Source organism: Talpa occidentalis, unplaced genomic scaffold, assembly GCF_014898055.3.
Source record: "Talpa occidentalis isolate TD23 unplaced genomic scaffold, MPIMG_talOcc4v2.1 talOcc4.7, whole genome shotgun sequence".
Lineage (NCBI taxonomy): Eukaryota > Metazoa > Chordata > Mammalia > Eulipotyphla > Talpidae > Talpa > Talpa occidentalis.
Genome location: NW_023605083.1, coordinates 67382938 through 67405652, shown reverse-complemented (window position 1 = coordinate 67405652; position 22715 = coordinate 67382938). Strand labels below are relative to the sequence as shown.

At 46.9% G+C, this 22715-nt stretch overlaps 1 protein-coding gene across 3 annotated transcripts in view; it reads left to right on the top strand.

Annotated features, from left to right (window-relative positions):
• The window catches only part of ASTN2 (astrotactin 2), an 834050-nt gene that overhangs the window by 276459 nt on the left and 534876 nt on the right, over nt 1-22715 (top strand). For all 3 annotated transcript variants that reach the window (XM_054689531.1, XM_054689530.1, XM_037494593.2), the window contains one exon: nt 2469-2576. In XM_054689531.1, the coding sequence (XP_054545506.1) occupies nt 2469-2576 (108 nt within the window). The remainder of the gene's footprint in view (nt 1-2468; nt 2577-22715) is intronic.

Below are 22715 nucleotides of genomic sequence, written 5' to 3'. Positions count from 1 at the left end.
TCTCCAGGCCCAACACTTAGTTGCAGGTAATGGGAGAGGTTTGCGTCAGCAGCATGGACAGACCCTGGTCAAAGACATATTTGAAGACAGAGATCAGCCTTCGCTGCCCCTTGTACTCACCCACCCATCAGAGAATACTATCTCAGGGGAAGAGAGACAAGGGTTAACACTCCATTTTACAGAGCACCAAAGGAGAGACTGTCACAAGTAACCACAATTTGAGACTAGCTATCAGGTAAGCTACCAAGTCTGACTTTGCTCTTTATTAACAACTCACATTACTGAATCTTAGTTGCCTCGTCTATACAGTGGTGTCAGGCCTCTCTCTGCGAGTACGAGGGGTTTGGGATGGGATGATGTTTGCTAAGCTCAGAGCACAGTCCTTGGCAATGCTCGAAGGAAGGACAGGCTGCTTTTGCCAAGGTTCCCTCTTGAGTCATTTCAAGGAAACCATTATTGAAGAAGGCTTGACAACCCAAATTTGGAACTGAGCAGACTAGCCCTGTAGCCTACTACTCAGGCCATGTGAATTCGACAACTAGTGTTGCCCATGCGTGTTTTGTGGCTCTGTTTTATTATGTGGTTTGTTATTTGCCCCTCCCCTGTGAAGTCTTCTTGATGAGGATTATACACAGGAATAGAAACAGTTCTTCTCAGTACATAGTGGGTCAGTTAACAATGTTGCTGGCAAGAATGCAGTAACTGGAGTGTGTGTGCCCCATTTCTGTTGCTGATCATTTCAAGTGCCTTCCCGGAGGACACAACATAACAAATTATTTAGTCAACTGGACAACACTTCCCTCTAATGTATGTTTTCCTTTTCCTGGGATATAATTTTTGAATAGGTACTGGATCTGCCTGGTGCTTGATTTAATAGAGTCAACATTTATAGAATAAGGCAATGCCCTATGCCCCCATCCTTCAGTCCGTAATTCTCCATCCAGGACCATGACTTACTAGGGTCTTGAGTCAGTCTTCTAATGTAGGTGCCTGAAGCCTACATACTAAACAGTTTTCTAAACCAAAGTCCCTATTTTCCCCTGCCCAGCACACAGCCCCAACATGGCCTGAAGTTCTCCCCACTTTGTGTCCTTTCTGGGGTAAAGAACCCATCCTTTAGTCCCCCTCTTCACATCTTATAGTTTTTTTCTAAGTAAAAATGTGAGAAAACCATAGAGAAGAAACAATAATACACATTTCTCCCTTCAGAATGAGCCCCTCTTAGTATTTTGGTGTACTTTTTTTCTTCCTCTTTTTGTAATTAACTTCATCACATGTGAGCGCTTCCACATTCCTCTGAATTTGTCTCTGAAGCAACCCTTGTGCTATACTCTTCTCTTCCACAATCTCTCTGCCCTGGGCCTCAGCTAGACCCCCTTTTCCTCTCACTTGGGGGACCACTGAGCCTCCTACCTGTTGACCCTCCCTGGCATCCATTCTGAGCCCTGTGCGCCAATGTCATATCCTTCTTGTATGCACAGTTGGTGAATTATTCTCTTATTCTGGAAATTTCCTTGATAACTATGCATGATGAACTATTCTCTGGAAACTTCTATGACAACTGTGCCTGTTGGCCAGCTCTTTGAATCTGGAACCTTCCGTGACAACTGCACATGATGATCTAATTTCTTGCTTTGAAACCTCCCATGATGCCCAAAGTCCCCTGTCCTCTCTGTAGCACTCAGAGCTTTCCACTTTGTGGACTGCATCTGCTTCCCAGTAGATGCTGCTGCCCGGATGTGTAGGGTCCTCCCACCCGTGGATTGTTCTAGCTCTTGCCTTGGAACTTCATCTTCTACCACTGAAGCCCATTCATCTGTCCTGCCCTGACTTACATCTTCCTCCTCCATAAAGACATTCCTGGTCTTCCAAGTTGGGATGGATTGCACTCTCCCACATTTCCAGCATCTCATTATCTGATAAACTTAAGGCATCAAAAGGTTAAAGGTTCCATTATGTCTCATTGGTGTCCTTGACTAGTTTCTGATCCCTTGGCTGCCAAGGACCTGGTGACATCTGTCTTCTTCTCTCCCATATCTGACTCTGAGCCTGAAAGATAGCAAGCACTTGATTGCAATACGTGTGAAATTAAGTTGCCCAGAGTGTTTACTTATAGGTTGGCTCTTCCTACAAAGCAAAAAAATAGCTCCAGCCATACAGTGCTGCCCATCAGGTATTTTAAATACCCTGTCTCTTTGATCTTCAAAGTAGACCCCTATTTGAGGGAGAAAGAACCCCGGGCTCAGAAAGGTGAGGTCACTCCTCAAGGTCAAGTAGCTCTGAGCTATGACTGGAACCCAGTGCTCTCTCCCTGCCCAGGCTGAACTCCCTCCACAAGCCACGCCTACTCCTGGGTCACATGGGGTTCACAAATAGAAGCCGGTGAGGTTGCTGATCTTTGGGAAGGTTGAAGGCTTGAACAAGCTTCTTGGGACCTGCAGCAACTGACAAATTGTTCTTCCTCACAGGGGGAATCAGCTTTGGGAGAACCAAGGTCACTTCGGGGTCAGAGGCAGATGACGAGACCCAACTGACATTCTACACTGAGCAGTACCGCAGTCGCCGCCGCAGCAAAGGTAATGGAGTCCAGGGGAAAGTTCTAGACCTAGAGGGTCTACGAAGCCTGGGAGCAGATTCTTTGCTCAGTGACAAACCTTAAATCTTCTTCAACCTGGTCCTGATCTTATTAACACAGCTTGGCCTCCAATACTCTGGCTAAATAAGTGACGGTCATTATATTCTCTGCCTGAGCTCACTTTTTTATTGCCTTTCTGTCCTACCTCATTTCTCAAAGGATCTGGGATTTTAAGTCTATGCAGGTGTTTTGTTTGTTTGCTTGTTTGTTTAATCCAGCACAAGAAATGAAATATCTGATAGAATCAGACTGAAGGGAAATTAGGAGCAAGGATAATGGTTAACATTTAGGTTGGATGGTGCAGGGTCACGCACTCCATACTGGGTGGTGCAGCGATGGACGGTGCTGACAACTGAAGTCAGAGATTCTTAGTCCCCAACATACAAAAGGAAGCACACTCGGCAGTGAAACCTGCAGGGTCTGTGGCTAGAACCAGGCACAGAAAATCTTGTTTCCCTAGCACCAAGCCCAGAGGGAGAGTTCTCCAGTTGGTTCTTCTCAACAGGATACATGGGACTTTCTAGACAGGGTCTGGGGCAGAGTGTTGATCAGTGTTGATGCATAAATACTTCTCACGTGGACACTCAGTGTGAGATGGAAAATGCTAAAGCAGGGTCATGCAAAGGGCTGGTCCTGGGGGCCAGGCCCCAGCACTCTGATGGTAGAACTTGCCTTGAAGGGAGAGGGGAGCCGATTCCAGGCAGTCAGCTGTGCCTGCCATGCCTTCTTTCTGAGTGTTTGATGAGGAGGGGCAAGTAGCAAGTTCAAGAATGCATTTTTAGAAGAGAATTTTGGATGCAAACCTGAACTCCAGGCCAGTGATTAGGGCAGATCCAGGGGCTCAGGCCAGGCTCTGGAAAGCAGTGAGGGTCCTCCAGCAAATGTGATGGCAGCTGGACAGGGCATGTGGCAGGCCTCAGCCCTCACACCTCTGCACAGAGGTGGCTGGGAAAGCCCTGGAGTAGGGAAGGAGGGATGAGCCTTCTTCACAAAATGATTCTGCTGACTTATACCCACCTGGTGGACAAAGAGCATAGGCAACTAGCGTGTCCAGGCAGCTCTTACTCTTAGGTAACTTATTTATCATCCTTATATCTTAGTTTTCTGATCTGTAAAATTGGCTTTGGAGCTTCCTCATAGACTTGGAGATGAATTTTCCTTAAGTTACTTTTAAAATGTAGCATGGAACCTGATATATCCTAAGGGAAAAGAAAGTGAAATCTATTCATGTCAGTCAGTTCCAAGTTGCTTTCATAGCTTTGAAAAGCCACAACACACACACACACACACACACACACACGTGCACATGTAAAGCACTGTTTGAGGCTTTCCCTGGGAAAGGTCTACAGTCTCAGTGGCCATGAGAATCATTGCTGGGTCTGCCTCTCACTCATGCCCACCCTCAGGTCTGGGTGTCTGCTGCGCTGGAGATTTAGATGTTGGTGATGGATGATTTCTGACCTATCTTCTCCCTCCCCCAGCAGAGCACCCAGCACTCAGGCTGAGGAAGTCAGTGGGTCTCTTCTGCAGGACTAGGCTATTTACAGTTAATTGCAAAAGCATCCATCACTGAGTATCCCCTCGTAAACTGGAGTTAAACTTTAAAAAAAAAATAAAAATATAAACAGCCATCGCGAGCCACAGGACTGGAGATAAACGATTTGGCCCTGAGCCTCACACACTCCAGAAGGCCAGCTGTGCTCCCACATCTCTAGGATGCAGGCTGGTGTGCACCCTACACCTCCCTCCCCTCCCCTCCTGCCAGTGCCAGCGGATGCCTGTTTCCTTCCCCGCACCCCAGTCCCTCACTTCCAGGCAGCCTCCTTCCTGCCACCTCTTTCCCACCATACCTTTCTCTTCCTCCTCAGTGCCCTGGGTTTGTTTGCATGTATCTCACTTATTTCATTTCTAGCTCTGTCTTCTCTTGTTTCTCGCTTTCCTTCTCTTAGCCTCTATTGTCACTACCTTCATCACTTGGTCTTTTTTTTCATTCTTGTCTGTGTTCTCTCTTCCCTCCACTCACACCCCCACCCTTGTGGATTCTTCTCTTCCTACCTCTCGCTCCCTTTTTCTCCAGCCATTTCCTAGTGAAAGTATCCTTCATTCTGCCTCCCTCCCTTTCTCTCTCCCTCCCTCCCTTTCTCTCTCTCTCCTTTCCTTCTCTCTTTTTCATCCTCTCCAGCACTGCCACTGCTATCCTTCCAGAGCCTTCACCAGAATTATCTTACAGCACTGTCCCCACCTTTGACTCACGCCCACTCCTGGCATCTACTGTAAAGGGCATGTCTTCAGCACAGCCACTCCATGCCTTATCTCCCCACGCCATCCCAGCCAGCTCCTGCCCCCCACCCCCACCCCGTAGAGTTCATCTACTGCAATTTCACATTTATGTTATCTGGGTCACATTTGTACCTTCTGCTGAACTGGAAGCTTCCCCAGGATGGGCACATTGTCATTTATGCCCAGCTTTCCATCTCTGGCACCAAACATCTCTGGATGAATCCTGAGTTGGAATTGGCATCATACTCTTGAGTGAATGGGCGATGAATGAATGAATGCATGAAAAAAATGCCTGGCCCAGTGTCTGGGTTATTGTGTAGGGGATGGGTGTGTCTTCTCTGTCTGCTTCCTCTTGTTTTCTCTTGCTCTTTGCCCACTTGCTGGAAAAGCCTCTCTCTGCTTCCTGCTGCTCCTTCCTACCCCTTTGAACAGGACTGAGGCCTCAGCCCTGCCTGTTCTTGCACTTCAGTGTCTGCGGTGGTGGGAGGACCTGAGTACTGATGGTGAAAACCCCACTGTGGCTGGGTTCTTGTGTCTGGTTGACATGTAGCATTCTAGATGGCTCCCTAGCAGAGAAGTATGTGCCCTGAACAGTGGTAGAGACAGGGACATGCAGTGGAAAGAGGGAGGAAACCTCTAACAGGTTCTTCCAACCTAGGGTTCTTGCGTTAGCATATCCCCGGAGAGAGGCAGAAGTGGCATTAGGTTCAGTCAGCCTGGCTTTTAGTTCTAATTTGCCCTCATTTTTGCATGGCCCTGGATGGGCTTTTATACTGAGCGATTCCCTCTGTATAAAGTAGGCCTGTCGGCTCCTTCCTCGGAGAGTGAGCAAATCTGGAGACTGAAGTTTCTAGACCCACCCAGAAGTACCCAAGAGATTTTCTTCTTTCCTTGTGAAATTTCCCTTCTCTTGGAAATATTCTAAGCCACAAAGCACCAGATAAAATCACCCAAAATCCCATTGTATGCTGGGGCGGGGGGTAAAGACTAAGAAATTTATGATTTAGCCTGGGAGTCATAGTTCAGTAATACGGCACAACACAATGCAATCAGGGGCGTCCTGTGCTTTGTATGAGGCATGAGACAAAGGTGCCTTCTGGTATGACCAGAATGAGCCACATCTTACAGGAAAGAGCTGTGGGAATGAAGATGATGACAGGAGGAGAGGGAGGGGAGAAAGGGGCTGAGAAAGAGAGTGAGAGACCAAAGTGTGTGTACCAGGTTGGTGTTCCCTTTATGGGCCATACAGTCACTGTTGGAACTACTCAACTCTGCCCTTGTACCTTGAAGATTTTATTTGATGACATGTAAATAAATGAAAGTAAACATGTCCTCATAAAACTTCATTTGTAAAAGTGGATGCTGGTACAGAATTTCCCTGCAGCCTGTAGTTTGCTGGCCCTGCCCTAACCCAGCCCCACCATACAGGTGGCCCTCACCGTAGGACTAGTCCAGGGAGCCTGATGGAATGTCCTGGACAATGTGCAGTGAATCTGGTCTCACACCACACATGACCTCGCTGCCTGAAGGAGTCTGTCAAGTCCAGAGTCCATGTTTGATCAAATAAATGCCCCCCAGTCTATCACCTGTTGGAGGGTCGCCACTTGCTGGTGTCATGCAGTAGAAAAAGTGAAGTGGCTGCTTATGATTTGGTTTTGCTGGGCAGAATTTCATCTTTATTAAACAGAGAGGGCACTCCCTACAACAAAGACCGTGGCCAGAGTGGGAAACTGTGGACTGAAGTCTGTGCCCCCACCACTCACTCGTGCACCTACCAGCTAGCCCATGCCCTCTGGGGCTCAGCCCTCCTAGCGGGCAGAGGAGACTTAAGCCTCACACCCTCACGTCTTCCGCTCCTGCCCATCTAGTGTCTCTCTGTGGAACAAATGACCTTCCTGAGCCTGATCCCAGGGGTTTGGACCCCTGACCTGCTGATGATGAGCTCCTGCAGTTGCAGCTCACACAGAGCACCCATGGCATGCAAGAGAAGCAGGAGTACGCTGGGAGGTCCTGAAGAGAAGCGCAAACCATGTGTGCAGCCCCGGGTCAAAGCTGAGTGGGAGAGGGTGGCCCCAGCTGCTGGTTGAATGGTATCAGTAGCACATGCATGGCCCCCAACCCAGTTCCTCACAGATGGCCATGTGGCCCGGGCCATTGCCTCATCCTCTGTGAACCTCACTCTTCTTGCACAGTAGATGCTCAGATGATTCTAGAAACCTAGGTTTTCTGATCCCCAGCCCCATTCACTTTCCTCCCAGCTTTGCTAATTATCTCCCCAACAGAGAGAACCAGGGCATGAATGTCCCCTGGCTATGTTTCATTCTTTGTTTTAACATGGCAGTCCTTTAGCTGAGATTTCTTGTAGTGATAAGAACTCTTGAATTGCAAGCAAAACTTTGTGCTGATGTATATGGATGTGTGAGTATTTTCTTTTTGATTTCCCCCCCAAGGAGACACACACACACACACACACACACACACACACACACACGTTGAATCCTGTTTTAAAGGAAGGGTTCAGCTGAGGGAAAGTTCAACTCTATCTGAACAAAAGAAAACTTGTGGGGCTGAAGGTGAGAGATGGTTCCTGGAAACAGGAAATGGGAGCAGGTGGAGGAGAAATCTCACCATCTACAGAACAGGATGAGGACAGAGGGCATATGGTCCAGTGGGTATGGGGTGGGAGACATGCCAGAAATGGGGCAGAGACCAAGTATATGGTTCTGGGATGGCACGTGGGTTGGAGAAATAGACAGGACTGTTGATAAGAGTAGCTGCCGCATCCTTTACCAGCACTTCCCATCAAACCACAGGATGATTTCAATTCTAAAGTTAATTCATCCAGTATCCCATCATGTGCTCATGGAAGCTAAGGCTCAGAGAAGGGGATCGTTTTCCCCAAGGTTAAAATGCCACCTCTTCAAATAATGGGGCCAACAGGCAAACTGTGGCTAAGGGGAAAATCTGGGCAAAGGATATGAGTGTCATTTTTCTTATTCTTGCAACTTTGCTGGAGTTCTGAAATTATTTCCAAATGAAAACACCAAGTAAATTGCAGCCCTTCTAGGTGGATGGCAGATTTCATAATCAGCAGGCAGAGGAGTGACCTTGCTTTGCTGTTTCCTAGCTATGTGGCTTAGCAAGGTACTTCTCTGAGCCTGTCTCCCCTGGGTACAGGAGGGTAAGTCTAGTATTAATTCTTCGACTTTCCCAAGGCTTGTTGTAAGGATTAAATGAGATAATGTGTGTAAGGGCATGCTTGGCCAAGTGGGCCTGCCATGTGGCCGGTGCTCACAAAATGGTAACAGGCTCAGCACAGCAAATCGGCACCTGAACGAGGCATAGCTCCCTGGCCTTTGCTAATGTGCAAATTGGTCTTGCTTCTAGAAAATAAAAAGTAGACATTTTTGATAAGGAGGATGAATGGTGGATTATGTGTCTTGTGGGCATTGTGATTTGGCTTCGAACACCCTCTGTCCTTGTTTAAGAACTGCCTCTTTTACAGGCTCATCTGCAAGCTATCCTCTGTGAGCCTGCCGGCACACCCCTAGAACCTGCAACTCAGGAAAGACTAAACATGCAAGGCAGGTTGTTCTATAGGTAATCATCTTCTAAGCCTTTGTAGTTAGAGAGACCCAAAGCAAAGCTTTCAAGGGAGGGGATGATGTAGTCTTGCGATAGAGGAGATTCAAGATGGAGAAGCAGGTCTCCAGGGTCCTTATTTCTCTCAACCTCCTCTGCCCACTGCACCTATGACCCCACAGGGATACCACTGAGCACAGCATGATGAAGCCCAAGACAAAGGGTTAGCTAAAGGCCCAGTGTTGAACTTCCAGTCAGTGCAATCAGGGTGAGTGTTTCTTGGGTTATCCTAGGACGTGGCGTTGTTGGGGGTAGGTTCAGACAGAGTGGAGAGCCAGGGAGAGGGATTGCTTGGTGAGCTTGCAAGGGAAGGAGTGTGATAGAGACAGAGGGAGGAAGGGCTAAGCAAGAGAGTATCATGAAAGTTCTAGAAGGGCTAAAAATTGGGTTCCAGTCCTGGGCCCACCCTTGTTTGGTTATGGATTTGAGCAAGGCTTTGGACCTCAGCTTCCTTTCTGTCAACCAGTGAGGTATTCCCTATGTACTCTTAGCAATACTATTCTGTGAGTCCACCATACACACCTAGACAGCAAAGAGGCAACAGACTTAAGAACCACATTTGATGTATTGGGCTCTCTCTATGCTGGTCTGTGGCCTTGAAATATATCATCTCATATGCTTCCAGTAATACATTGAGGAGGGATTTTTTTATGTCCATTTTCCAGATAACTAAACTGAGGCTCATAGAGATCTCTTAGCTGGATTACCCTGAGGCAAGGGGAGCTAGAATTTGGACTTAAGCTATTGGGTTTCAAAATCTGGTTGAACCATGGTAAGGATGAGTGAGATAGTACATATAAGATAAGCACTGCAGTACCTAACACAGGTGTGTCTAGGGACTGGAGGTAGCTACCTGTGTCTGTGCTGGAGCACAAAACCTGGTCAGGTCCCTGCCAACTTCCTGTAGATAACTGAGTAAGCCCTCCAGGGGGGAAAACCTGAGGGAAGTAGGGACAAGAAGAGGAGTGAGATCAAAGCCAGATCAGGCACTGAGAAGTGAGTTCGGCCTGGATACCAAAGGCAATGTCTCCTGGACCCACCCTCACAGGGCACCACTAACAGGAGTTCCAGGTGTTTGATGAGGTAGAGAAGTGTTTGGCAAGGAGACAGTCCAGTGCTGTGCAGGAGTGAACCCATGGTGCTTGTTCCCAGCACGGCTGTGTGTGATGTTACGTAGCTGGCTTGTTATCAGCCCTGGCAAGAGTGTTTACACCCTGGAAATTGGCCTACACTGTAATGGGTGCTCCCCCATCCAGTCCCAGAAAGCCCCTTGTTGGGGCATTATTATTATTATTATTATTATTATTATTATTATTATTTTTCTTTTACCAGCACATCCATGCAGAAAACTGTCAGTAGGGAGAGGAGTTTAGCCACAGTGTGGGTAAAGGACATTTTCCTAGAAGTGGTGTGAGCAATGCAGGCTCCGTCCTAGAGGACTAAACAGTAACCCTGGGGAGAAGCTGTCAGCAAAGTGCAAGGCAGAGGATTCTTTTTGGAAACAGGAGACAAGGTCAGGTAGGGAGGCTGGGTACTTATGGCCCCAGCGGGAGCTTGGACCCTTTGGTGCTGATGAGTTAGAAGCTGGGTCATGACAGTGCAGGCATCCTCAGCTGTTAGGTAGGAACAGTCAGAAGGCAGGTCACTCTCTGACCCAAACTTACCTTAGAAACTCCTAAAAAACTTAAATAGCCAGTTCTGAAAACTATCTGAGCCCCATTATCTGGGAGTGTTTCTGCTCAGGGCATCTGGTACTGGCTTATGGTCCCCCCGATTCTGATTTCCAGCCAGCGCTGAGAGAAGATGCTCCACAGCCTCCTTGACATAGTAGCCAACAGCACACTCCTGTTCCTCTTCTGGCCTTGGGTCCTCAGTGGGTTTATCTCCTTTCTCAAGCCAGGAACCCGAAGAACTATGATAAGAAGTAAAACAGGGGCCTCCCTAGTGGCACAAAGGGGTTAAGCACCACATTATGAAGCAATCCGCAGCCTCTGCAGCATGAGTTCGATCCCCAGACGGCCAGGGAGCAACCCACATGTTGAGGCAGATCTCTCCTGTCTCGCCCGCTGCTCCCCTTTGCAGTGTACTTCAGTCAGTCTGCCTGTTCTGTTCCCCGCTCTGTCTCTGGTGGATCCTCTCACCCCCCGCATCTCTGGCCTGTATCCCAGGTCTTGTGTGCATAAATAAATAAATATTTTTTAAAAAAGAAGTAAAACAATGGATAATAGCCATTGCTGGAACATGTTTGCGTCTGGTTCATTCCTAGTCATGGTCTCCTGTGTGTGCTGGTACTCTCCTTGTCTGGAAGAGATGGGACACACCTGCAGAAACTTCTCCAAGGTCATAGAATCAATATGGCAGAACTGGGACTCGAACCTCTTTCTGGTTGGCTCCAGAAAGCATTGCGGAACTCTAGGAGACTCCGCTGGATTTTCACTCCTTTCCTCTTGCTAGGTATTTGTAATTTGGTGTAGGATGATACCTTCCTCCAGAAGATTCTATTAGCTCACAGAGGCTTTCTGGAGCAATTTTGGTTTCCCCAATGGGAACATTAGACTGGGAGTTTGGATTTCTCTTACTGCAAGAAAACAGTGAAATGCAGACCTAACTTTGATTTCCACCTACACCTGGCCTTATTGAAGGAGATATTAAGAAGAGAAAATTACATATTCAGAAATGGTTATGGCCTAAAAAACTCCTATTGGGTATTTCTCTCTTCTCTCTTCCCTCAAACCTCAGAAAAAAACAGACTTTTTGTTGTTGGTTTGTTTTTTTAAAGGTCCCCCTCAGATTCCCTCTCCCCAACCCACAGAAACATTAAGCAGGTCTTGGCAAATGAGGTTCCTTGATGAAGCGAGAGAGCCAGACAACTTCAAAAGTGCCTCTCCAAGCCTGTAACGGTCCCTGAAATATTGTTTAAATTAGTCTTAGTTCTCCTCCTCCTCCCTGGCGAAGCCAGCCAGCTCAGCACCTGACAGCCCGGCACTGAGGGAGGGAGACGGCTGTCAGGAATCAAATGGGAGACCAAAGGCGATAAAGCAAACATGTCGTTTTGAGTTGCTTACACTAGCGAGAAGGAATAATCAGTCTCTCTCACTTTCTTGTTTTTCAACTAAGCTCAGCAGGATTGTGCCCCTTTTCCACACACTGAGAGATTGGGCTCTCTGCTTTCCGCCCCAGGCATGAATCCTCTGTCATCCTCTTTCCCCACCTTCCTGCGGGATGGCCAGGATTCCTCTTACCCTGCAAAACTCCTTCCAGATCAAGAGGTACATCTTTGGCCCCGATTGCTGACTGCGTGTCCACCTCTTGGTTTGGGTGATCATGGATGAGTTACTTTTCAGGTCTCCATTTGCTTGTCTCAACAATGGAGGGCAGAACCCTAACTTATAGGATTTATAAGGTGACCTAACAGAGCCACATGGGGCAAGAACATGAGGTATGTGAAAGAAGAGAGTGAGGGCAAAGGCTGGGACCCAGACTGGGAAAGACTGCCAGGTTCAGCTGATTTCATTAATTAATGTTGACTCAATGTCTAGTTCTTGCGACTGTGCTAAGAGCAGGTATACAGTGGAAAATAGAGCAACAATGCAGCCGCCCTCCTGAAGCTAATAGTCTTGCAGGAAAAGAAGAGGAGGGCATTTCACAAATAAACACGTAGATGAATACATCATTCAACATGTGAGAAATGTGTCTGACGAAACTCAGGGGGCTGACAGAGCAGGGAAAGTCACGAACAGCATCTTCGAGGAAACTGCATTAAGCTAAAGCCTGGAGCGTGGTTGGGGGGTGGCCAACCACTAAGGAAGCATGTCTCTTTGTGAGCAGGGAAGAGCCTGAATTTGACCTTGTGAGAGGTGGCATCCAGGAAGCCTTTTGAAGAAGAGATATCCACCATTCTGTGTGATTGGGGAAGATCATTCTCCCCACACTGGAGGAAGAACTGGAAGGGGGAGAGGCTGGAAGCAGGGAGACCCATTTTGAGGCCATTGAGGTAGAATGGAGGAGAGCATGGGCAGAATGGCTGCAGGGACACACTAAAATACGAAAAGCCAGTGGCTGATTGAGTCTAAGAAACTAAGCCACTTGGCACTGCCGAAGAAGAGCATTTGATTCTGACAAGAGAGCTAGAGGGAATCACACAGCCAGGGAAGGGAGCAGCAGTGCAGCTTCAGGAGAGAAAGGGATGTGCTGATTTTCAGAGATGCCACCTTTCTGGTGTCTGCCACATTCTGATGGAGACATTGTCAGCCAGATCTGAGCCCAGGAGAGGTCTGGCTGGGAGACAGTGTAGAAGTCAGCCCTGTGTGTGTTAACTTTCTGTTTCTGCATAGCTATAGCAGTGCTTTTAGAAGACCACACAATGTGTGCTTATTATCTCTCAGCCATTTTGTAGGTCAGAAATCAGTCAGGCCATCATTGGGTACTTTGTTCGGGGGCTCGAATCAAGGAGTCAAATGGTGCTTCTGCCTCAACTGAAGCTGGAGGTCCTCTTCCAAGCCCTGTGGTTGTTGGGAGGATTCATTTCTTTTTTTTTTTTTAATAATAAATTTTATTTTTATATTCCCCATACAATTGCAGCCCCCCCATTCTGACCCCAATCTCTCCCCTCCCACCCCCGCCCCCTTAAAAGTGTCTCTGGTTCGTAGTTTTTTGTTGATTTTGATTTTCACTTTCTTATAGTTATTCGTTTTCCTGGTCCCTTATTTAAGTTTTCTAGATTCCTGCTATGAGTGAGACCATCCGGTATTTTCCTTTTTCTTTTTGGCTTATTTCGCTGAGCATGATCCCTTCCAGTGCCATCCATGTTGCTGCAAATTGCATGTGTTTATCTTTTTTGAATGCTGAGTAATATTCCATGGTATATATGTACCACATCTTCTTGATCCAGTCATCTATTTTTGGGCATTTGGGTTATTTCCAAAGCTTAGCTATTGTAAACAGTGCTGCTATAAACATAGGGGTGCAGGTGTTCTTTGGAATTGATGTTTCTGTGTCCTTTGGGTAAATACCTAGGAGTGGAATTGCTGGATCATATGGAAGCTCTATGTTTAGTAGGTCCAGAAATCTCCACACAGCTCTCCACAGTGGTTGGACCAGTTTGCACTCCCACCAACAGTGCAGAAGAGTTCCTTTTTCTCCACACCCTCGCCAACATTTGTTGTTGCTAGTTTTTTTTAATATGTGCCATTCTCACTGGTGTAAGATGGTATCTCATGGTAGTTTTGATTTGCATTTCCCTGATGACAAGTGATGTTGAACATTTTTTCATATGTCTGTTGGCCATTTGCATTTCCTCTTCAGAGAAGTTTCTTTTTAGCTCTTCTGCCCATTTTTTGACTGGATTATTTTCTTTGTTGTTGTTGAGTCTCATAGCTGTGTCAGAGGTGCCTGTTTTTCCACTGCTGTAGCTGGGGGGGATACTCCCAAACCTTGCAGGCCACTCTCCCGCCCTTGCCACGTGGCCTCTCCATAGGCAGCTCACAGCTTGGCCGTTGGCATCTTCGAGGTCAGTGGGGAAGCATTGCTAACACTCTGACTCTCTTCCTTCAAGGTCCCAGTCTCTATTAAGGCTTCCCTTCTTTTGATGAGACCCATCCCAGATAAACTGTTTTATGATGATGAACTCAAAGTCAGCTGATGAAGACTTTAAGAACATCCAAAAAACCATTCATCTGTGTCATTAACTTAATCACAGAATGATAGCACGTCCTGTCCACACGCTCAAGAGGCAGGGGAGTCTACAGAGTGCTACAAGAGGTGGGGTCTTGGGACCATTGTAGAATTTTGACTCCAGGGCAGGAAAGGAAGGCGGTGGTGTGGGGGGGTCTCTCCTCAGAGTGGGCATGGGTGAGAAGCTGCAGACTGAGTGCTGCTCCAGGCATAGATTCTGAGTTGAAAATGTTTTTCCTTCAACATCTGCAATACAATGGAACCCCCTGGGGCCCCATGGGAAGGAAGCAGATGACACAGCTCAGGGCCTTTTGCCCTGAGAACAGTGTAGACACTGTAGCACATAGGCATTCAGGGAAGCTGTGTAGCTGACTCCATGAGTTACATGACAATGCATGTTAATGCTCTGGACCCCAAACCCACTGTCAATCCCATTCAGTGCTGGCCTGGCAAAGAACTTTTTCCTTCCTGGTGCCCAGAGAGCAACCTTGCTAACCATCTGCCTCCTCCAATTAGAGAAAATTTTTGAAAAAGTGGGGTCAGTGCTGGCTTTTACAATTCAATGCTGGGGGGCTTTGTATTAGTGTCTTTGGTTCTCTATCCATTTCTTGAGGATGTGGCATTTGGATAAATACCATCCAGGTCTCTTTGAGCTCTGAAGTTCTATGGCTTTTTTTTTTTTTAAGATTTATTTATTTATATAGGAACAGGGGTACAGGCCAGATGTATGGGAGGGTGAGAGGATTTATCAGAGACAGAGCAGGGAACAGAACAGGCAGATTGACTGAAATACACTGCTGAGGGGAGCAGCAGGCATGACAGGAGAGGTCTGCTGCACCATGTGGGACTGTCCCCAACCTGCCTGGATTGAAACAGAGCTGCAGAGGCTGCGGACAGCTTCACAGTGTTGCGCTCAACTGCCTGCGCCACCAGGGGAGGCTCGTGAAGTTCTATGCTTTTTTCATTTAGCCCATATTGTAGATTTAGAAAAGGTGTGGGCTTCTGGGGAAGCAGGGGTTTATAAGACAAAGCTTCAGCCTTTCAGAAGTTTTTTCTCTAGTTTCTATCTATGGAAGAGGTCAAGACCACTGACAATCTTGGGACATCCAGGAAACTAGATGTTTCAACCCTTTGGGGGGATGGCATGCTTATTGTGTTTACCTGTTGTTCGCCAAAGTAAAATAATGTCTTCATTTTTCTAGGGTAAAATAGAAACAAACAAGAACCTTCTAGACCAAATAGCTCATTTCATTTTTTTCTCCAGCCTCGTTTATTTATATATATGCTTTCCCATTTTTATAACTGTAATCAACACACACATTTGCAGTTTTTTTTAAACTTGACATTATATCACCATCATATTTTTTCCATGACACTACCTATTTTTCATGATGCTCTAAAGCTGAAGATAGTCATGTAGCATAATATGTAATATTGAAAAATTAGAATGAGCCTACATGTCCAACAATGGGGGAATGGCTCAGTAAATTACTGTGCATCAACTTGATGGAATATTATGCAGCCAAATAATTGTGAAGAATGAGTTTTTAAGAAGGGCAGGCTTACAAACCACAGTGATTGCCTTTGAGGACAAACAGAATGATTCATTTAAAAAGCATATGTGGGTGACTCATCATTTGTTATGCATGTGTGTGTTATTTATCCTTCCATTTATCACGCACACACTGCCTATTCCCAAAAGGGACCTGAGATGAAGGGATTTTCTGGAGATAGCACAGTGCGTGGTGTTGAACACATGGTCTTTGCAAACAAGAACAGCTAGTTATGAGTCTGGAAGATGTGTTTGGGGAATATCACTCCAGTGCCATAGCTTCCGCTTTCCTCCACTGAAATGGCAAACTCATAGTTCCTTCTCCTAAGAGTGTTTCTGAGTTTGAAAGAAAATGATAGCAGGAAAGCCCTTAGCATGGTCCCTGGCAGGTGTCAGGTGATAAATAAATAGGAGTGGCACATCCGGGAGAGGTGCTCGACATCTGAGGAGCCTGTCTCAGTAGCTGGGTCAGAGGTTCTCAAAGGTCTACTGTATCTTTCAATTGACTTGAAATCTTGAAAAACTTTGCCCATGTCATTTCATGATTCATTCAAACCATAGGGAGTCTGGTCTTGAGATCCCTGGAGACATAAAAGTGTTTTATCTCTTCTTAATAGGGGAAAATAAAAGAAAGAGGATGAAGAAGACTCAAAGTTAAATGTCCAGGTATAAGGGCTCCTGAACCAGGAGAATGAGCTCCTTGTGCTCTGTACTTGAGTGATGCTGTGAGCAGTGGTTTCCGTCCCTATGAAGATGGGAAATGTGTTGGACTTAAGAAGCAAATACTTACCTTTGATCCTCTATCCTAAGTTTGATTTAGTAAGATTGGGGCGGGACCTGGACATCCCTGAGGTATTGTAAATGTTTTCCAGTTGCACCCAGGGTTGAGAATCACCACCTTAAGATCCTCACCAAAGACTGGTGGTCCCTACCCTCAGACATTGTCAGGCTAATAGAGGGAGCAAGAACTCATGGGAATACCACATCCATCGATTTCTGTGGTCTCAGTTTCTTTCTTTCTCGGATTATGAATCTATAATGTCCTCCTTGGCTCTGCAAATCTGTGATTCTAGTTATAAGATACTTTAAGGAAAAATAAGATGGCATCATGTAAGCCATGCTGTGGCTGAGAAGGTGTGGAGGGAGGGTCTCAGGATGCACAGGACCCCTAAATCAAGGATGACTTTGAAACATTGGGAAAGCACTATGATAGAGGGTGCTGGTGAATTCCCAGATGCTGCAAAGGAATTCCCTGACTGGCTTGGTGGAATCTTGGGCAGCATACTGGCAAGGAAATACCTAGGTTGACTTTTTAGCAAACAAGGTGACATTGTGGAAGGAAAGAAGGTAGACGTTTCTTCCAGATAGAGGGGATTGTGGATAGGGTGAGATTGAGCAGAGCAGAATGCCCTGTATACTGTGGAAAAGAAGGAGGGAATGAGGGGGGGTGGAAAGGATATATTTAGTTCATTTCATTGATATATACAGTGTATGGAGCAGAGAGCTAGAGGTGATACTGGCTAAGTGATCTGGGCTTTATCCTGATGAGAAGCCATCAAGAGACTTCAGCAAAGAGGTGATGTCTTCAGATTTGTGTGATAGAGAGGTCACTCTAGTTTATGTGGGAGCTGGGATGCAGGGGGACAAGAGTGAGGTGAGGGAGACCAATTAGGAGGCTGTTGGCAATAATTCAGGTGAAAAATGACACCATCTGGCCTAAGGCAGGGACAGTGGGGATGCAAGCCATCTCCTTTATTCCAGAATGTGTTTACAGTCCACACCTACCTACCTGCCTTGTGGTCCAGCCCCATCACCATGGCAACAGCCTCTTTAACATCCCTGGCCAGAGAGAGTGATAAGAACTCTTACATCTGTTCCTGGAGGTCCTGCCTCTCTCTATTTTTTTCTTTCTTTTTCTTCTCCCCCCTACTCCCTTTGATTGTATCTGATCCAGCCTCACTGGGTAATTGAGTGTTTGAGAGTGAAAAATTATCTCAGCAGCTTGGCCCTTATCTTGACAGCGAAGCAGCACTTTTAATTTAATTTTGTTCGGAGACGCATGGGTAACAAATTTCACTAATCGCCCCGCTGTCGCCTTCCGCATGGTAACGAGCCGATTGTTACCAGGCAGCCCGGCGTAAATACATGTGGAGGAGCAGGCCAGGGACAGAGACAGCGGTTGGGGAGGAAGGCAGCAGCAGCTGCAATCAATATGAGTCAGGCTTGGAAGCTGCGGTCAGGTGTAGCATCTGAAATGGGAGGTGCAGCAGTGCAACGCAGAGGGGACCCCTGAGCTCCAGCCACTGAGCTCCTGTCCTCGCTCTGCTTCCAACTGAGTGCAGCCTCCAGCCAGCAACTCCAGTCTGCATCTTGGGCTTCCGGTCTGTAAGCTGGGGGCGCCTGCCTTATTGGGTTGCATGCAGTCAATGAGAAACCATACTGTAAGTGAATCGCACCTCAAAGCATTATGCTGGGATCACTACCATCCAATGTTTAAATTTCTTTCAGAACATCCATCCAGACTATTAGCCAGCTTTTGCTTGTATTCCTCCAGCCCTGGGGAACTCACTATTGAGGCAGCCAACAGAACTGACTCTTGGGCTTGTATTTACCCTGATGTGAAATAGGCACCCTCGACATCTCAGCCTCAGTCAAACCCAGCCTTGCCTTCTGGACCCCCACAAAGAGCAGATTTGCAATTACTTTCCTAGGTGAGATCCCTCCTCATCTCCAGATCTGGAAATAATGTTTCTTTCCCCACCCCGGTTTTCTCATATTCGGTTAAAAATACCCTGAAGAAATCAGTGCTAAGACGACCCTTATATTCATGTGGCAAGACTTTGCATTTTATATATGGGGAGGAAAATTTTCAAATACCTGTTATTTATTGAGGCTGCCTTATGGATCAAGTACTTTACCTGTGTTACCTCATCTAATCCTTATCATACAAGGTATTTTATAGATGCGAAAACTGAGGCATGAGAAGGGAAGTATAGGGTAAAGAAAAAATGTCAGGTTTTTCTGCCCTCCCGCCATCAGGATAGATGATGGATCCCTGCAGTCCTGAATGCATGCCTGATGGCGGGCACCTGGAATAGGGTGTGGGCATAGGTAGATGGGATTCACCTGGGCTCAGACTCTGCTTTTAAGGGCGGCATCACAGGGACGCTAGCAGAAGCCGAGAAGAAGCCAAGAATGAACAGAAGCTGAGAGAGCGAGCGAGAGAATGTCAGAGAGCCCAGATAGAGTGGAGACTTGCTGGGGGCTCGGAGGCCTGCCAGCCTTCCTGCCCCCCAGCACCCCTGCCTGCCATATGCCTGGTAAACCCCAATAAAAACCTGGAAAAAGCCACTGAGGACTCTGACTGCTCCTTTACCCAGTCTGCTGGATCATAGAAAACCTGCTCTGTGTCCTGTCCTGCCCTTACAGGAAGCATCTTGCCCAAGTGAGAGTTCCATAAGGGCCACAGAAGAGGGAGGGATTTAAACTCGACCTATCTCCAAGGCTGCAGGCTTAGTGATGTCATCTGTGCCTCCAACTCAGTGGTGGAAAGGGGATGAGAAATGAGAGTCATTAACTCCTGGTCCTTTAGCAACACTAAAATAGTTATGTTCCAAGGGATTCTTGTCTACAAGGTGGCTGGATTCCAGCCTTTCTATAGCACCTGGATCAGAAAGCAAAGGGAGCCGGTGAAAAAGCTAAAGCCCTAGACAATCTGCCTCCGCCCCTCCTCCCATCACTCCCACCAGAGTCCAGTTGATGGGTCCTTGGCTGGGTATTTATGAGTCTTCTTGGTGCTTCTCTTCCTTTCCATCTGAGAGGGCTTGACTCTTCCTTCTCTCAGCTAATTAAAAACTCCAGTCTAAGCCATCAGCCTTGGCATGCAGGCTGGGGGGCAGGCCTGCTGACGCTGTGCTGATAAATCACTCTGGGGACCCGGGAATGTCGGGGACTGTCAGAGGGCTGGGCCCATCTGCTGCACTTCTGGGACATTCAGGCATTGCTACAAATGGACCATGTCCACCTACTCTGTCCAGAATGGCTTCATTAGGAACAACAAGGCAGGGACCACCCAAAGCTAATGGAGTATGAGTGACATGACTGTCATCTTCCGAAAGCATTTGTTAGATTGTGGCATCTGCTTATACACCTTTGATGGCTCCCTCTTGGTCTTGGCCATAAATTGCCCAGGTCTGACATGGGGAGAGGTGGAGCATGGCATTTGGAAGCACTGCCTTTGGAGATAGGCCTGAATGCAGGTCCTGGCCTCATGTTCACTTCTCTTGGATATGTTACTGAACCCATCTGTTTCCTGTTCTTCATTTATGAGATGGAAATTAAGACGACATATTGATAGTTATACATATGCATAATCGGATATGTGCATATGTAAATGTTTAGGACACAGTGAGGCACTGAACTTGCAGCCCTTAGCATAGTCCGTGCCTTGGCTCCATCTGGGCAGCCGCTGCCAGGCCCCGGTGGCTGCAGCCACCCACCCCTAGGACTGTCTCTGCTGCTTTGAGAACTGTTGCTTGTGCTTAGTATCGGCCAAAGCTGCCTCTCTCTCCTTAGCTTCCATTCCATCTTCTGTTCAAACAGCCCTGCGCATAGTCACCTGCTTGTGTATGCTGGGGCCTTGCTGCCAGCCAGGAGAGTCATGTTGATCTGGCCCCCTCTGCTGAGCCCCAACTGTCTCCGAGGACTGGTTAGAATAAATGTCACAACCTTTCTGATGCTTGCTGATCCCTCCAGACAAAGTGTCACTAGGGCTTACCACCTGTATCTCTTTTGTATCAAATCCTTGTCTTTTTAAAAATCATGGTTAAGTTTGAATATCTCTGCTCCCTTCTGCACACGTGGAAACCAGGGCAGCAGCTGGCTCACACCTATATTGTCAATACCTGGAATCCCATATGACATCCTGGCCACGCTACCAATTAGAATAAGAATCCCAGATAGCCTCATTCCTTATATTGTTAGGGTCTTCTTTTCTGAGTAGATCAGAAGGTTTTTGTGCTCCTGCCTCCTTCTATTCCTGGCAGGTGTGGGCCATGATAATAATGGTCATTGCCTATGCTTGTGTGAAGGGAGGGAAAGGTTGCCCTTTGGTGATGAGTGATTTCCCCAGGCCACAGAGCTAACCAGTTCCACAGACTAGAGTCCAGTTCTTCTGACTTTCATTTTAGTCTTTAATCCACCAGGGCAGGCTTTGTTCCATTCTCAGCCTCACCTGGTGAGGTCTGGAAGGATCTCTCCAGTTTTGAATTACTTTTGCCTTCCCTCTGTTTTGCAAAGATGTTTGGTAGTAAAGAGAACTTCCACTCTATCTGCCCCCTCCATGACTGGCGTTACCCACGAGTGCCCCCCAGTGGTGGCAAATGTGTTTTTCCTACTTGGAGAGGTCTACACAATCATTCATTCATTTGTTATACAGTCATCAGTCACACATTGGGTGTTTTACCTTGTGGAAGGTGCTGGAGTTATAGATGAATCAAACCCACTTCCTGGACCTGGGAAATTTACAGGCTGTAGGGAGGAGGAGGGTGACCTTAAAACAGAGATTTAAAGTCCATTGTGGGTTTTTTTTTTAAGGGGGGGGGCGGTTTGGACACATACAGCAGTGGAGGGAGAGAGTTCAAAATGGGAGGGGAAAGCATAAGGGATATGCTGATGGTTCATGGGTGATGTGGTAGCAGGAGATTTATGAGGATTACACCTGAGGGGAGAAAGCAAATGTTGTGCAAAAATGAACAACAATATGAAAAAATAAAAAAGATAAAATTAAAAAAGATAAGAAATAAAGTCCATTGTGGTAAATAGTATGATAGGGGCTTACAGGGTGTCCTGGGAACACAGAGAAGTCTCTTCCAGCATTGTCTGGAATGGAGGCTGGACGGCAGGAAGAGGAAGGGGAAGATGTTCCAAAGGAGAGAACATTTAAAGGATTAGGTGACGTGAGCCTAGCAATATCCAGGAGTAGAGAAAAAGGACAGTTCAGTATTTCAAAAAAAGTTAAAACCTGGTGTGTTACCCATGTCACCCTATCCCACAACTGCAGGAGCCACTCAGTTCCTGGGGTTCCAGTCCATGAGAACAGGGCGCTGACCGGCACTGAAAGGACCTTAACCTAGAGGAGCCCTAAGCATCTGATCAAATTGATGACTCCATGTTGTGCTCCCTCCCCTCTGTCTTCTCCTCCCCCATCTCTGCCTCTCTCCACTTCCACTCCCTCTCTTTCTTCTCATTTCTAACGGGCTCCAGACAGCTAGATGCTAGCTCCAAAGGGAAGGGCTTCCAAATGGATATAGTGATCTGTAATTGAAATATGATGGTTTGAGCAGAAGGAATTTGTTTTCATACTCCCAGCATTACGATTCACAGTGTCTCAAACCAGCTGAGACTCGGGAGACTGCATTAGACACGGATTTAGAGGCCTCCCAAGGAGTCTGAAGACTGAACAAGAGAGATTCAAGCTTGTGTGCTGTCTGGGGAGGCTCATTCTTGAAAGTAATAGAGTATTTTTTATTACCCAGCAAATGCATTGGGATGGGGGGCTCTGGTTGGGTGTGGGAGCCCTGGGATCTCACTAAGTATGGTTTAGAGTGTGCACTTGAATTGTCTGAGGTTCAAAGCGCAGCAATAGTAGGTATGCAGCCTGTTCCACCCCGAACTATTCACTTCTCTTGGATTCAAGGTCTTAATCTGTCAAATGGAGTGATGGTGCTTCCGAGAGGAGTTATTGTTCACATTACTTGCATCAATTCATTTAGTCTTTAACCTAGAGTTTAAAGGTGCAGACTCTGATGTCCAGAGGTGAAGTTACTCACTAGCAAGTGATAGAATCAGAGAAAACACCGAGGTACCTTTGACTCCAAAGCTTTTAGGTGTGTGTTTGACATTGTTCTGACTCATGTCTGGGCCTGAAAATAC